A 17,715-nucleotide genomic window follows, 5' to 3' on the forward strand; every position below is an offset into this window, starting at 1 on the left:
AGCATGTACAGATAATACAAGCAGAGCAAGAGAGTAAAGGTCACAATGAAAGTCAGTGTTTTTGGGTTAATCCAGAGTCCACAGGAGGTGGCAGTGCTGCTGGAAAAACAGCGAGGAAAAAGCAAAGTTCATTTCTGTAATGCTGAAAAACATTATTCCTTATGTGGAAAAACCCCTGTCCTCACAACGCTGCTCTTTTCAGGTTGCTGCATGTCTTTTGTATCTTTTGCATTCATGTGGTCATAAATTAGCATAGATTTTCTGACATAACTCCCACTCTTGTGACTTTACGAGAACTTCTGTTGACGGAGGGCTTTTCTGACTAGCAACAGGACTGATTTCCACCACATTTAACACACATTTAACTGCACATTTAGTTCCTCTGGAGATTTTTTTTTAGTGAAACCAGACTGATTGTGCTGCTCACTTACCTTTAGAACTCAATGAGGGTTTAAAGTTTGTTCATTTAAAAGAAAAAATTTAAACAGTAAAATTAAATATTAAGTTAGAACAAAGTTATGTTTGAATGTGGCCTTTTAACAACAAGGAACTCTTTCAAACAAAAACAAAATGCAAAAACATAAAATTAAAAGCATCAATTTGAATTTAAATTGGACATTTTGTGTGTGTGTGTGTGTGTGTGTGTGTGTGTGTGTGTGTGTGTGTGTGTGTGTGTGTGTGCGTGTGTTTCCAGCTTTTGGCAGGGATGGTTTGCACATCAGAAAGATGCTACACCCCTGGACATCGTGTCTCTGAGTGAATAAAAGAAACAAGTCCATTCATTTGTTATTCTACTTCCAAAAAGCCTCCAGCTGATTCAAACTGTGAGGTTTCTGAAGAGAGTCAGTTGTAAAGATCATATTTCTCCAATTTGATCTTCTCTTCTTGGCTTTAGCTAAATCTAACTTCTCCTCAGATAAAAGTCTGTACATCAGAAATCTTCCAGGATTTTACTCTCAGACTGCAGGTTTGGGGTTTCTAGACATTTTAAAATAGAATATCAGGCAGAATCCTTATTTATCAAATGCCTCTCTGGAGAACAACCTCACCTGGGTCCAGGAAATGTATATAAAACTTTCCTTTTTGATAAAAGCTTATAGCTAAGTTTGAGTTAGTGATCTTTAGTCATGCTTTTAGTCATGCTGTAATATTATTATAACCTGCTGGGTGACCTCCCATGCACACAACACTTCCCTTCACTTTGCTCTTGGCTATTCGTATAAAAAGGACCATGCAATGATTAGTATTAATCTCATAAGAACTGGACAACAGTGGATCGTACTGAATTGGACTGTGTCTGTAAAAGCGCCTGGGGATGACTTTACTGTGAATTTGTGAAACACAAACAAAGCTAATTGGACTGATATAAGAACTTTCTCTGAAATCTTCCTCTCTGTTTCCAAGCAGATCGCATCGCAGATGTAAAACAAACTTGATAATCAGAAACATTAAATAATGAAAACATTGATGATCCTACAACGTAGCAGCTTGTTTCAGTGCGGCAGCCGCATAAAAAACTCCGCATGTCTCTCCATACATACCGTGTTTCCTTCCTGGGGTCACGCAGCGCTGCTTGGTGGCGCGTGCCTCTTCTCTTCACGTTTCCTGACACATTTTTAATTTATCGCAAATTTAATGTTTAACTGATAAATATAGGAAAGAACCATGTAGCCTCCTCTGTCCTAAGAGCTTAAATAACTCATAGGCTGCAAGCGAAGTGCGTGCGCTGATGTCCATCACTAATGTCGCGTTGTGTCACCGAAACGTCAACCTGCCTCCACGGGAGCGCGCACTGGTTATTTTCACCGTTAGATAACAAAAGAAAAGACCCCCAAGACAGTCAGTCTGGAGGGATATGGTGGAGAATGAAAGACTAAGATCCTGTGGGACTTCCAGACTGACAACATAATGATGACCAACCAAATTAATGATCATGGATAACCAGCAGAGGAAGGCCGTGGTGTTCGACATATCCATCCCCAATGATGGAAATATTAGGAAAAAGGAACATGAGAAACTGGAGAGGTACTAAGGCTTCAATGAAGAACTGGAAAAGGCCTGGATGGTGAAAGCAACAGTGGTACTCAGTCATGGGGGGCGTGATATATATATGTATGTATATATATATATATGTATATGGGGTTCATTAATGTGGTCGGCCCCAGATAAGATGCACCAGTTGGGGCCTGCGTATATTCAAGCCTAACTCATAACATGAGGCTTTATATTAACCTACATTATATTAACCTAGTCAGATTGGTCCCATTTTTCAGTCCAGTTACACTACAGACTTTGGCCAGATGCCATTTCTTTATATTTAGCTTCCAGTGAGCCAGACTTTCTTGGAATAAAAACAACACAAACAATGTTAAATCGACAAATAACTGAATAAGTAGCCAATGTCTAAAGAAAAAATGTTAGTAATTCTCTAAAAGCCTGGACGGGAGAACTTTTGTTTATGAAAGTGACTGACTGGAAGCTAAATATGAAGAAATAAAGGAAGACTAAAGATGCACAGACATCAAGGTACTCCCCCATCCTAGCTGGTGATAGTCACATCTTAGCAGCGATACCTGGAACCATTTGTAGCATTCTGATGTGGAAATTTTTCATGTCTTACCAATCCACATAAACATACTGCTGGAATTGTGTTGGAAGTTGGAAGAGAGAGGAATGGAAATAATCCAAAACGTTATCAAGGTTGCTGGCTAGTTAATAATTTCTCTTCATTGACCTTTTCATAAGACTAATGGTGCTTGAACAAGAAGTAAAAACTTTTTCCACAGTGTTTCTGTGGAGCATTCACCCTTCCAGTAAAATAGACGTTAAACAAGTAAAAAAAAACCAACAGATTTAAAAATGTAAACAAAGAGACCACGATCACCTGGTAAACAGGCACAACATAATGAAAGTTACATTTTTTCATGGACTAATTTCCATATTGTTGTAATTCAAAATGAGGATTGTTTTAGGTTAAAAATAAACATACATGAACACTGTTTTATTACATACCTTGATGGAGTGACACCAGAGTTAAATCACTTCACTTGGAAAATGTAAACTGGGCATCACCTCCTGGACACCCGGCTGTAAGGAGAAACTTGGTGAGTGGTTCAGGCTTGGCCAGGCTCAGAAGCGTCTTGATGTTCCACATGGGCTTACTGGCGTGGGAGGGGAAAATTCAGCGTCATGTGCAGAATGAGCTGGGCTGCAGGTGAAAGTCGTGGCATGGGCATGCCAGTCGCTGGGGTCGTAAACTGGCTCTGGAGATGTGAAATGTCAGTTTTCTTGCAGGATAACAGCCTGAGCTGGTGTGTAAGTGAAGGTGAAGCTGAGATTTAGGTCAAACCTCTCACCGGAGACCCTTAGCGAGGGGCCTGGAAACTCAGTTTTGGAGTTGCCCCGGGCAACAAGCGGCAGACTGATGTGGGGATATTCACAAGCCCTGGGTTGAGAATTTCAGGAGGGAAACCTGCCAGTGAGACTTTTACACATGGGGTGGGCAGAGGGTGAGCAAGCCTTATCAGGGAACCATATAGTGACACACAAAAAGGAAATAACACACACTCCTTGTCACACTGCTGTGTGGTGGGATTATGTGACTTCATCCCATAGCAGTTCAATTCAATTCAGCTATATTTGTATAGTGTCACTTCACAACAATGTTGTCTCAGGGTACTTTACAGACACATCAATTCAAGCCAATTCATAAATAACATCAGCCAAGACAGAAACCAACCAAGAATTGATTGGATTAAATCTTGACTTTGATCCAATCCCCCATCCTGAGCACGCATGAGGCGACAGTGGAAAGGAAAAACCTTCTTTTTAACAGGAAGGCAAAACCTCCGGCAGAACCCGGCTCAGGAAGGGCAGCCATCTGCCTCGGCTGGTTGGGGTGGAGAGGACAGGAAAGACAGATCAACATGAACTGAAACATTTATCCACACCTGCAGAAAGAGGAGAAATACGTTCATCATGCCAATATTGTCATATATTTAAACATGGTGGAAAGCAGAAAGATGAAAAGGAAGTGCTCAGTGCATCATGGGATGTCCCCATGGCAGCATATGTAATGGACAGCTAGACTACCCCTAACTATAAGAGCATAACCTGGACAGTTTGACCCCATACATGCAGACTCCAATGCTCATCTCCTCAATATAAGATTTGTTATAGTTTTTAGTTTTATCTTCCTGTCTACTGGTCATGGTAGACTGGGTCTTTGTGTCTGTTTGCCACAATGACATGTGAGGCTAGCTGTACTAAGCTGTTTGGTTGTTGTCTGTTTTGGCCTCAACTCTTTCATGCTTCCTTACAAAAAAGTTGACATATCTTCCTTTTTGTCAGGCTTCCTTTTTTGAAAGGCTGGTTATATGTTATATTTCACCATGTTTTCATGTTATGGCTTACCATATAACCAACTACCAGCGTTGCCAATCTTTAGTTTAATTTAAACTGGCCATGTAAGTCTAGCCTGCTCAGTGTTAAAGTGTGGATACTGGGATACTCTGAATATCTTTCAGTGGTGTGCAGTCAGGGTAGGCAAGATAGGCAGTGCCTACTCAAAGCAGCAAGAAATAAATGTCATCATTCCATTTTAATAATTAGTTTATAGTGTTCACTTTCTTTTGTTATTATTATTTTTAATATAACCTTTCAGATGATGAGTTCTTAGAGACTGTAGTACCTATTGATGTGAAACTGATGGCATTTCAATGCTTTTCATAGCTCAATAAATATTACTAAACAGCACCTCCTCCTGGCCAGACAGAAAAGCTGCATGACTCACCCTTACACTGTACGGTCAAGCCTGTAGGCCATAGGCACAGTCCTGCTCTGCTCTGTATCTGGCACATTTTGCGTCTGGCTGCCTACCTAACCTGAGAGCTCATAATAGTTTATTTTCAGCTCAAAGATGAAATTTTGCATGAGTTGATGTGCAGTGCCTAAATACATTCACTGAAAATGAACTATGACATGCCCCACAGCCCCCATCTTAGAACTAATTTAGTGCAACTCTACTAACTAAACTAACTAGATTAGCACTGTATAACTTTATGCTAACATTATATTTTTAAAGGCTGACTAATGTATAAACTACTTTAGAATTAATACATTTAACTGTTGAAGGGATACTTGTGGTCCATGTGTGTCTGAAAGAACTTTTCTGTCCTCCAGCTACCTGTCTATCACCCGAGGCGGCACTTGAAGCCCAGTCAGATTTCAGACGTAGCCAGTGCCACCTCATTCCCCGTCCAGCTCTAACCCTGTCGTATAGTCTTGTATAGTAGGACCACCTCTGGGATATTTGAAGGCTCATGTGGACTGTGACAGAGTGACTTGGAGAGCTGTGATAGGAAGGAGTATCCTTCCTGAACTGGATCCGAGCCATGTTTTGTTTTCTTCTTTGGCCAAAGGCTGATGGTTGATAGTTGTATCCTCAGACACTGAAATGAATGTTGGGACAGCTGCCTGACAGAACAAGGGGCTCTTCCAGAAAGAAGGGTGAACTAAGTCCAAAACAAAACTTCAGTCAACTGTAAGTATCCTTACCCAGAGTTGGGAAGTACAATAAAAAGTAGTAATAGATGCAGTCGTGATGCTTGGATTCACCATAGTAGCCGCTGACAGGCTAGTTATTTTTACCTGTTTGGAGTGAGACATTCTTAATGAAGCATATGGGCAATGCAAAATAAGTACTTTGTGAAGAAGGAAACATTACTTAAGATAAAAGAAGCATCATGGAATAAAACTGCTGCCTGAGTTTATGTGAAAGTCGATTGATCCACTGAGTGGATGTTTAACTTCAATAGCATGTGGGTTAAAATATTTGTCGATAGAACCAAATCTTACGTAGCGTCAATCCCACTGGAGAAAAACCACAGATTAAGTAAAGTGGTGATGAACTATTGACACCTATAGACAGTAACGTGTTGTATCAGACCATGACTGTACCAGCATTAGGGGCGGCTGTGACTCAGGTGGAAGAGCAGTCATCATCCAACCAGAAGGCTGGTGGATCATTTTCAGGTTTCTCCTGACTACATGGCCTAGTGTCCTTGGAGAAGATACTGAACCCTGAATTGTGTGTGTGTGAGTGGGTGACTGTGACATGTAGCATAAAGTGCTTTGAGTGTTCAGCATGACTGGAAAAGTACTATATAAGGACAAGACCATCTACATTCTTTATGTCTACTTCACACTTGATACACAAAATAAAGAGAGGACAAGGACAGCGCACTGACAGTAGATCTGTACCATCACACATTTATGGAATTATGATTTCAGACAGGACTTTCCTCATGACTTAGCAAGTTTTTCTAAAATATTCTATGTTGATGACATTATAAAAGGGTAATTTATGAAGAAAATATTGTACAGAACTTGCTTGGACATCATCTCATGTTCACCATGTGACATGTCATACGGCTGGGGAATCAGGGTGTAAATCATTGTGCAATAACGCAGCTTCAAAATCTCTTGAATCGCATCGTTAGTGCAGACATCCCCTGTCTGACAGCAGCTTCAGGTTAGAGGAGACAGTTAAACTCTGGGTTTTTGTATGGTGAACCTGCCAGTGAGGCTTTTTACATCATGCAGTCAGTTACAATGGTAACAGACACGGGGGGGAGACTTGCCTCATCTTATGGAACAGAAAACTGAATTTCTCACAACTTGGGGTTAATACGCTCAGAGTTCCAACATAACCCACTTTCCGGAAAAGATCTCAGTTAAATTCAGGCGATTTATGAGGTTAAACTGGGAATTTTTAGCAGAGGCCTTTACTCATGATACCATCGACTGTATGTGTAGGAAGACTTCCAGCACAGTTTTTCACATTCTGAGGGACGCTGGAAACACAAGGTCCAAATGGGCCATATTCAGAGCCTCCATTGCTGATGTTAGTGCTGGGACACAAACTGAGACAATCAAGAGAGCCATCAAGCCTTTTAGTTTTAGTTAGAGAGCCTTTTTGCGGACCTAACTGGTGCAACATGGGGAAAAGGGCTCTTGTATTGTTGGTTGTGGAAGGACTGGTGTAGATAGACTTCTGTTTGCTCTCCAGGATGTTCTGGCTGAAAAAGGAAATTAGAAGCTGTCCTGGTTGTTCTTGGCTGAGTGAAAAACGGCTGACTGAGGATCTCTCTATTGTCACCAGAAGTGAATAGAAATCATGGAAAGCAGCAGCTGAAATAACTGTTTTTCAGGGGTCAACCATAGACTGTATATAAAAAGATGGACGTGGCCTCCGTGACGTCACCCATAGGTTTCTGAAGAACTGAATTGAAACTCAGTGGGCGGTTCCTACCCTTGCCATCTTGGCAGGACATGTTTGTCGTCTCGCCTGGAAAACACAAATATGGGCAAAGAGGTGGAGCTGAGAGTGGGGCTGTGAGCGTCATGATGGATGATTGACATTGAGCGAACTCCGAGCTGTCTGTAGCTAAGAGCTAACCCATATAAAACAAGAGCTAAACAGTGAATGGAGGTAAGCAGGCTAAAGCTAAGTCACGTTGTTAACTGGCAAAAAAATGCAGTTGTTCTATGTTCTTCTTACTTGAAGCGGGAGATCGGGTACATGTCAATCAAAAGGACACGCCCCTAAATATGTCAAATTTCGAAGTTAAATTACTTTTAAATCACTGGAAAAATTACTAGTTTAAATTACTAGAAAAAAATTAAACCCCCCCACAGTTGTCATGAAGTTAAACCTAACCTATTAAACCTCAAATGTATTTTTGTACCAGGTTGTAAACATGTTTATTTCTGCTGTGAAGTTGGTCTTTTTAACATGGGAGTCTATAGGGCTTCGCTCTGTTTTGCAGCCAGCCCCTAGCGGATGACGGGGGAACTGCAGTTTCACGTGGTTCCACATAGGCTTTACTTTTAACTGGTTGCTGCTTGGGCATCAACAGGGTTCAGCCTTATAGGGGTAAAGGCGGCAGCTGTCAGTATGGAGATTACAGTGAACAGTATTTACTTGCTAAATGACACTTTTATATTTTATTTATACACAGCAGAGAGTAAATTGCTAATCACCTTGATTAAATGCCATTACCCGCTATAGATGGCATTCCCCCCCCCCCCCGATTTGTCAAGATACAAATTAATAAAACAGAGCTTTCAGTTAAAAAACATATTGAAAAATACTAGGTATTTCATCATTATGTTGCAGTAGTCCATGTGCTAAAGTGCAAAACACTGTCCACAAGTTGATGCTTCACATTTGGGCTTAAATCAGGAGAACTTCTTGTTTCGCGGGAAAACATGCACATTTGTGGCCTTGTATGAAGGGAGAATTTTGTACACAACAAGAAAGTGTTCATATCATAATACAAACTACACAAAAAGAAAAAAAAAACATGCAATTTAACCTTGATATCAATGCAAAAATTCGACAACACCTCCCTCTACTGGATAAAAACAGTAAATGATTTTATTTGCCCTGCAGGTGTCAATCAGTGGTCCTTCCTCAGATTTCAGTTTCCACACTTTGTAACCAAACTCGTCAATTATAACTATTGCCATCATTACTATGACTACTATCACAACTAGCTTCTGACAACAAATTAACTAAATGTATTCACTTGTTCCATGTTTAGGTCAAAGGAAAAAGAAAAAAAAAAGACAATACTGTGAGTTTTGTGAATTATGAGGACAGCAGAATAAATGAGTCTTCCTGACAAGTGCAATTGCATTATTGCCATAGCTCTTATCTTTTAACACTGTTTGAATTATTTTTAGATTTTTGAGTGTCCTGGAAGTGTACTTTTATACTATTATTTATTCATAATTTAGTTCATATTTTGCTCATTTTATGTTTGGTCTATCTATCTATCTATCTATCTATCTATCTATCTATCTGTAATTATAATAATTATCTTGAGCAAAACATGCTTGAAATCTTTAAAAAGGCCCACCCCCTCTCTCTTATTCTATCTATCTATCTATCTATCTATCTATCTATCCACGTTTAAATAAATAGACTTCAAATGATTTCTAGATCATTGTGTTATGTTTTTATTTGCTCTTGACACAGTGTATCATCATTTATTGCAACATTTATAAAATCTTCGCCATGACGATGCCACCTGTACCGCCATCAGCAGGCGTGTTAATAAAAAGCATTTTTGCAGTGGGCTGCTTTAACAACCTAGCAGTGCTACACCGTTCGGTCCTGATGCAGCTGGAGCAGCATTGCAACTTTAATCTGCATAAATACATTCATTTATACAGTTTAAATGTATTTAAAGTATAAATTTATTTATAATTTATTAATAAATAAATTTATTTAATCTTCAGGTTTCTGGAGAAACTGTGCCCACATGAAGCTCTTGGGTTCTTTGGAGTGTGTCGGCTTCCATCTCATGCCCTCTTGTAAAAGCAGCTTCTGGGCTTCTGATTGTCCCGTGCAGCCTGTCAGCCGTCTATGTTCTCTCTGTTTGGTAAAATCTCTTTAATTATTTGGCAGGTTACAGCTGGGATTCATCAAACACACCTCAGTGGGAGCAGATATGGATCATTTTTGTATCGTTGTGTGGGAATGATTAAATGAGTGATTTCAATGTTGTAATTCTTTTATGTAGTTATTTGTTTCAGCTCACAGGCACCGAGTGGTTTAGCATTGTCTTACAGATGTCTTTTAGTTATTGCACAAAGTTTCTGTTGGTTGTCAGCATCACACGGGACTCTCATGAGAAACCGATGCTACGTTAACAAGAATAAAGGAACTTAAAGGAACTTTGTGCGACGGGACCTGCCCACCATCCATCTGAACGCCAGTTTTACAGCATCAGAGTCACTTCAGCAGATCGGTGAGGAAGATTGAAGCAACGATTCCAATTGCAAGGACGATGATCATGGCCAACAACGTCAGGCCACGGCGTAAAACCAGCTGCGGAACTGACAGGACATCTCCCACAGTGGAGGTGGCGGATTTATTCTGGTCGAGAGCTGGTACCTCCTGGTATGTATGGTCCTCCTCATCAAGACCGGATGCTGTTACACTGACCTGGGTGTGGTTGTGGTTACCGTCTGTAATTTAGAAAGAAAACCATTTAATATCAATACACTGTGGTTGCAACGAGGAGACAACCGATCCTGTTTCATTTCTAAATTTCTTGAACTTCAAATACACGACCCAAAAGTTCATCTGGGTGCTGACAGAACTGATATTCTGCTTGGTTTTCTCCGAACGCGCTGCTTTGGTCTGGTCTGTCCAAAGGACACTGTTCCAGCGAGCTTGGCGTTTTGTTCAGCTGCAGCTTTGTGAACGTGTCGTGAGAAGAGGCGTTTTCCTGCAGCCCTTCCAAACAAGTCATACCTGCTCAGAGATGTAGCGTTTGTTTTGTTTCGGTATCTCTGAACATTTCAACGTCTGACCTTCGGCTGACCTCGCTGGAGATTGGCAGCTGGCCTGAATGTTTTCCACTTGGGAATAAACTTTCTCTGCAGAATAATGGACTTCAAATGTTTTAGGAAATGGTGACCAAAACAATTAGATCATAATACAAGCGGAAGAAATGAGTTTCCTCTAAAAGTTGTCTGGACTCTCTCTCAGAGATAGCGTGAGATGCTTAATCATCTAGAGCTGCTGCCCCACCACATCCAGAGGAGCCACACGAGACTCAGGCATCTGGTTTTGGATGCATTCTGGACGCCTTCCTGGGAAGGTTTTTCAGGCACATCCCACTGGGAGGAAGAAGCCGGAGGAGAAGTCTGGGTCTCTCTGTTTAGGCTACTGACCCTGTGATCAAACCCCGGATGCACGGTGGAGAATGAATGGATGTAACCCACTGCAGAAGCAACAACTGCTTCTCTGAGGTAATTACTAAATGCAGATGTCTTGTCTCCTTGGCTTTGTCTTAAACAAACCTAACAGCTTTCATAGCAGTGCTCGCACCGACGACAGTCAGTCAATGAAGTGACTTTAATGAGCAGTTCCTGCTAAGGAAGCATAAAGTTTCTACATCTAAACTTAGTTTTAGTCAAACAAATAAAGGCAAAGTGGAATATCTGATGCTGAACATATGAGGTTGTATTTACTTTATTTTGAGACCAAGAAAGGAGAAGAGGAACCGATTTACAACATCCTAACACATTAAACTGTGGAAACCTAAAGTGGCGCACTGTCCCAGCTCACCTTTTCCTTCCATCCTGACTGTGTCCTTTTCTTCCTTACTGTGAACACCTGCCCTCACAAGAGCCTTATGAGAGACAGAAAACCATCGTTACCAGCAGATTTTGAATGAAAAGGTGAGGAATCACTAAGTGGACGAGTTGCAGGTACGCACCTCTTCCGCAACTTTCTTCCAGTCAAGTCTCCACACAAATACAATGAAGAAAATAGCCTGCATTAACACACACATTGTGAGTCCTGTCCACAGTCCTGTTGAGGGACATGAAAGAAGGGTTTTTAAAGACTTTCCTGATAAATGCCGTTACATCCCAGCTGCAATGCATTCTTACCCACAATCCCCATGTCGGCTGCAAACATCAGGGACACACCAATGGGGAAGCCAATGAAGTAGAAGCCCACCAGGTTACACAGAGCACCAATCAGCTGTTTTCCTACTCCTCTGAGAACACCCCCGTTCACAGCCTTTCAGCAGCAAACACAAAAATCATTTACCTAAATGTTTGGATGGTTTTACAGTGTGACGTGGCTGTGTGAGAGCGTTTCTTACCGCAACAGCATCCGCAAGATGTGTGAAACCAAATATGATCATGACATCAGCAACCCTTTCTAAGATTTCTCTACACAAACAAATAAAAACAAACAGACAGACTTAACTGAGATGAGCACCTGGAAATACAACAAAACTGTTTCATTTATTTAAAATAAAACGTTTGAAATATGTATTTAGATACATAAAGGCATAAAAGTGAATCAGGTGTCGAGGCCGACTTCAGTAAACGTTTAACTGTCTGGACAGAGTACGGCTTTTGTTCATGCTCAACTTACGGCTCCGTGGTGAAAATGTAGCCGATAACACTTCTGGAGGCGGCGAAGCTTGCTCCGACAAATAATGCGGTTATGACTGTCAGGAGAAAATAAAAAAGGGAATAAATAACATAAAAACTTAAAATAATGAACAAATGTTTGCATATGTCCATTTTAAGTGTAAAAGTGGATATAAGACAGCTGTGGCGTTGTGGTCAACACGCATCAACCATCGGGAACAAAGAAATAATGTTTTTCTGAATTTTCAGAGCTTTCCAGGATACTTTGTGCTACCATCTATGGCAACATTTCCTCCAGTCAGGATGAAAACCAGTTTGGCAGGAGTCCGGGTCACTGAAACTCTAGTTTAACTGGTTTATTCTGATTATGTTTACTTTTTTAACGTATAACTTAAGTATCCATTATCAATGCAACAGTCCCAGACATTTCTCATGTGAAACATAAAAAATGATTTTTTTCCCCATGTCTTGCATTTCAGCATCTGATGTCTGAGATTTCCTATTAATTTTATTTTTTTTTTTAAAAAAACTGCATTTTGTTCTGTCTTTAGCTTATATTATTTGTCAGTCCTTTGTCTTTAGAGCAACTTCAGTTGCAGCATTTTAACTTCACTGCTGGAGCTGCCTGCAGTATCTATATGTTTATAAAATATGAGTTGCTTTATCTGTTGGATTTGTTGTGCTGAAACAGATTCTCTTAACATTAGAGGTCCACGCTGCAGCAGAGCTCGGACTTCATAGGAACCAACCCAAACAACAGGTTCAGGTTGATGCAGTAAACTAGCTGAGCCTCATGACCAACATGGCTCATTTTTCACTTGAACTAAAATTTGAACAAAACAACCTCTAAGATTTACCACAACAAGACTGCAACCACCAGATTTAGTCTATCCTTCTCGTGTTCTCGTCAGCATGGCCGACAACTGTGAAAATGTAAGCTTGACATGCTTGGCCTCGTCTCCATCGGTTTCATTATTACTGAATAATAATTCACTTTCATCGTAAAATAATGGAACTGGATGCAAAGTTTTTATTCAAACTGGATGCCCTCTGACTCTTTATAAGTAGCAGCAACAACACACAGTTCCTACTAGCTAATATACTAAAAGTATATTTGATGATGAGAATTACTGCAGGATGCTGCTGTGAATATGCAGAGAAGAAAGATGGAAAACCATGTGTTCCTCTGCAACTTTATGCTGTAATTATAAAACTATTTAACGATGGTTTGTTGTGACAGCAACTTTATTAAGTCACAGAAAAACAATCCCAACCTGCAGAAGTTGCATCACAGCGCACATTCTATGTAGTACCGAACTGGCCGATCTGATGATTTTTGTGCTCTTGAAGCTGTGAGTATGAAAAGCTGAATATCTCTGACGTGGCTGCTGTTAATGTGTCGGTTTTATTTTTTTCCCCACAGGTTTGACCATAATGAATATTGCTGGGTTGGATTTTGTTGTAAAGCCAAACAGCACAGTGGTACTATAGGAGATTCATAGGCCATCTGAACATAAAATAATAACTTCTGTGTCTTAAAATGAAGCTGTAATCATCTGAATGACATTTAATTGCCAACATCACTGGAGTTGGATTACATATAAGCTTATGCTTCTACCCACTTTTGAACGTTTTGTCATCTTTTATTTCTATTTTTTTTTATCTTGTTTTTGTTTTTAGAATTCATTATGTTCAAATAAACTTTTTCAATCAATAAAAAACAACTTTCCAGCCAGGTAGTAATCAGATGCATGCTTGTTGAAGTAAATGTGTGGAAAGGTGGTTGATGTGCATCAACGTTTGAAGCTAACAGGAGGCAACAACTATAAATGAGTTAAAAGTGACGGTATAAAATAGTTATTGTTAAAAAAAAAACAAACCCAACACGACTGAATGAAAACAAATGCGTACATGGTAAACATGTAGCTTGTGAATGTAATGTGATGTTCTTACAAGAACAGAAGATGGGGAGTTTGCAGGACAGCTTGGCCTGCTCTATGTTTCCGGCACCAAGCGCGTTTCCTACCCGTACGCTGGCGGCAGCAGAGAATCCTAAAGGAAACTAAAGGAAAAATGGAGGTGCATCATTATTACCAAAGTCTACAAAAGATGCTTTTCCATTAACTCCAACGTCACTGACAAGGAAGTTTGGTAACTGAAGGTCTGAAGAGACCGTTTGGAGGCATTACCATGTACGCTATAACAGCCAGCTCATACACAATCGACTGCGCTCCCAGCTCCACCTCACTGATCACACCCGCCAGGAATCCTCCCACTTCAAAAATCCACCACTCCAGACAGAGCATGAGCATACTGGGGATGGCCAGCTGGATGAACGGACCCCATTCCTGCAGGCAGTCGAGCGACCAACCTGCGGGTGAGAGCGCGTCTGATAAATCACCACCTAAATCTCTCATCTATGCTGTATTACACAATCAAAAAACTGCAAATTCTGTCAACCATTACAGACTGGAAGGGTCAAAAAGTCCAACTAATGTAACTAAAAGGCCACAAAACTGAATAATGAGTAAAGAAAGACAAATAAAATTGCACAACTGACCTCCCCATGTGGTCTTATGCAGACCCTTTATGCATATGTAAACAAACAGGACCACAGCCAGTAAATACTGAGAGATAGCATTGGCTGCTGCAGATCCACTATAACATAAAAAAAAAACAGGAATGAAGGTGAAGCAAGCACTCAAATTAAAATGAAGTCAATAAATTATTTTTATAACCCGTAAAATACGTGGACAACACATGCAGTCTTTCTTTTAAGGACACATGGAACAGTAACAATGCAGGAAGACTTACGCAACGCCCAAATCCAGGAGGTGGAGGAAGACATAATTGATTATGACATTGAGGACATTTCCAATGGCTCCACTTATAACTTGAGGCCATATAATCCCCTGTAGATGAGAACACAACCTGGTGTTAGTGTTTAGTTCAGTGAGCAAGTTGCTGGTGGTGTGTGTGTCGAGAAGCTGCACCTGATTCTGAAGATACCTCCCCTGCAGCTGGTACATAAACGCAGCCTGGAGAAGGAAAACACAACGTTGCATCAGTGTCACTTTAACTTAATGAAAGAATACTTGAACAACATTGTGTAATGTGGGATTACTGATTAGGCAATAAGTGTACTGCAGAGCAGCGGGCAAAGGTTCAGTTCTGTCGGGATAATGCAAGAGCTTTTGGTTCTGCTCTTCGTCCTGATGACCCCACTCCGATTCAACACTGATGAGGTTCAGGCTCTGGGGAGGATTCATCCCTCCATCTGCGATAAACCATTCATCACGGATTTTCAGTCCAGTTAATAATAAAAAGGAATAAAGGACTTGTTTTAAAACTATTTGCAGCTAGTCTTCAAGGCTCTGAGTGGTTCTGGTCCAGAACACATATCTGATCCGCCGATGTGAACAACAGACCAGTAAGATCATCTGGGCCAAGTTTGCTTCCCATCCTGGGAGTTAAATCTAAACAAGGAGAATCAGCATTTAGTTTTTCTGCTCCTAATATCTGGAACAAACTACCAGAAAAGTGTGTTTAACGTTCTTTTAAATCAAGTTTGTGAACATTTTATTTGCCACTGCTGTGAATGAATTGAGAGTCCTGCTGATCATGTGTGTCCTGTTTTCATCTGTTGTTTATGTCACTCACAGTGTGTAAACTTTTGTGTTTGCTGGATCACCTAATGTATGAAATGAGCTGTATAAGTACATTTGTTTTGCCTTTGGGACTCCTGCCTGTCAGACTGTGTCATATGTGGCATGCTGAACAGATGCAGCTAAAGAAAAGGGAAACTAATGTATGTTTAATGTGTGTTTGTGACAGGCTGCTGATAATAAAGTGCCTTAAGATACTGGTTTGATTTGTTCTTTGCTATGTTGTCTTTAATGCGTCGAATTAGGACTGGTGCAGCCAATCAGTAAAGGGTTTTTTTTTAGTCCAAGACATAACAATAACAAGTCTGTCTCCTTAGTGGCAAAACATAACGGGTCGTTTAAGGCTTTTGCACCGTCCTGAACAACTAGATCTGAACAACTAGAATTTTTCATGGGAAATATCCAAGCTGATTATTAGAGACCAGGAAGTAAAATCTTTCTGAGTAAGACATGATTTGATGAAGTAATTTTGCTTCTCATTACATTCAGCCATGTGAGATTATCACTGTGAATGGCAGGAATTATCACAGCTGCTAAGGTCATAATAAACAAGCTCCCAGTTAGAGCTGGATCTGGCCATTTAATCTGACCACCGTCCTTGCTCCAGTATACATGCAAATGACCTTTGTAAAATCAAAATCAACATATTCATCTGCTTTAAACCTTCTATGTGGGGGACCATCAGTGTAAGTACAGCCAAATTTAATGCACTGTTTTCTCAAGGTTACGCGAATAGTGATTTCAACACAAGGTTAGAAAATGGTGATTTTATTTAAGCAAGGTGACAATCCAGAAATATATTTAGCAACCGGGTTGTTAAACAGCCAATTAATTCAGTTGTGTGACAAAGAAACAGAAAACTAAGTAACTAAGTAATGTTGGAATTCAGCTGTTTTAATCTAAACACTAAAAGTTTGGACACACTTTCCCATTAAATCCAAAGGGAAAGTGTGTCCAGACTTTTGCCTGGTATTGAAAAGGATTATATTATTTATATATTTTCATTTCATAAAAGAAATTTAGATTTCCAAACATTTTAAATAATTAATACGATTGGTTGTTGGTTCTGCATGTTGGTTTTTTAGAACTTTTGGCCTTACTGACCAGTAGCTTTCACCCATCTCCACCAGCAGGTCTGGGTCTTTATCATTTTTATAAAAAAAAAAAAAAGATGCACAAAATATGGATTCTTTAAAAGTATATCTGGAGATCTGAGGCTCATCTGAGTCAGGTTGAGTGTATAAAAGTAGGAGTGATCTGGCCTCGATCCACTTTACTCAGGTGCGATAGTGCACCTCAGGTTTGTGCAGTTCTGCTCAGACTACTGTGTACATATGCGTTTTAAAACTGGTTGGACTAACAAGGCAAGTGTTTTTGTTTTCCCTACTGGCACATACTGGTTTGCAGTCAGCTTTGCAGCATCTGTTGGGGCAGCAGCATCAGAGCCGAAGGCTTAAAGAGGCTGAATGAACGGATGAAGAGGGTGTTGCTGGGGACGACTCTGGAGCTGATTGTCCAAAGCAGAATGCTGCGGAAGCTGCTGAAAATAACGCCTCATTCTTCACATCTACTACACAGCAGAGAAGAAACAGCAGAGTGTGTTCAGTAAAAAGCTTCATCAAGCAAGACAGAAAAAGCAGAAGAGAAATCCAGCCAGCAGCCGTCACACTTTAGATCGAGGCCTTTTCATATTCTTCTAAAGCACTGCAATTTCCTTCTGGGATCATAAAAGTATTTTTCCATTTCATTTAATCGAATCAGCGCCAAAACCTGACATTTCATCATCACCTGTCAAACAAAAACCTAACAGCATATCTTTCCATCGTTCCCTTCCCCTCCCTCTCTGCTGTGCTTCAGCTCTGCTTTCAGAGCCCCTCCCCACACTGACCCATCACACTACACTCTAATCAGCTGGAAGTGTGGAAACTGGAATGAAAAGCAAGTTTAAAATGTAATTTCACAGAAAACAAACACTTGGAGCGAATAATGGACTGAACTAAGATGCTCAGTGTTGTCAGCAGCCGCTAAACGTTAAGCTAAACATGTCCACGCTGCAGAGAGAGGGAAGGTTCACATATTCCTC

The 17,715-nt window shown here is 40.4% G+C and overlaps 1 protein-coding gene across 1 annotated transcript in view; it reads right to left on the bottom strand.

Moving 5' to 3' along the window:
- Window positions 1–9,147: 9,147 nt before the first annotated feature.
- Window positions 9,148–17,715, bottom strand: part of LOC306774377 (multidrug and toxin extrusion protein 1-like) — a 15,860-nt gene continuing 7,292 nt past the window's right edge. Inside the window, exons 6-16 of the mRNA XM_079264399.1 lie at window positions 14,961–15,005; window positions 14,782–14,879; window positions 14,528–14,625; window positions 14,157–14,338; window positions 13,921–14,029; window positions 11,969–12,044; window positions 11,691–11,760; window positions 11,473–11,605; window positions 11,298–11,392; window positions 11,147–11,210; window positions 9,148–10,038 (exon numbers count right to left, since the gene is read on the bottom strand). Of these exons, the coding sequence (XP_079120525.1) occupies window positions 9,803–10,038; window positions 11,147–11,210; window positions 11,298–11,392; window positions 11,473–11,605; window positions 11,691–11,760; window positions 11,969–12,044; window positions 13,921–14,029; window positions 14,157–14,338; window positions 14,528–14,625; window positions 14,782–14,879; window positions 14,961–15,005 (1,206 nt within the window). The 3' untranslated portion in view covers window positions 9,148–9,802. The remainder of the gene's footprint in view (window positions 10,039–11,146; window positions 11,211–11,297; window positions 11,393–11,472; window positions 11,606–11,690; window positions 11,761–11,968; window positions 12,045–13,920; window positions 14,030–14,156; window positions 14,339–14,527; window positions 14,626–14,781; window positions 14,880–14,960; window positions 15,006–17,715) is intronic.

The sequence above is a fragment of the Telmatherina bonti genome (genome assembly GCF_933228915.1).
Source record: "Telmatherina bonti genome assembly, chromosome: 3".
In the NCBI taxonomy this organism is placed as follows: domain Eukaryota; kingdom Metazoa; phylum Chordata; class Actinopteri; order Atheriniformes; family Telmatherinidae; genus Telmatherina; species Telmatherina bonti.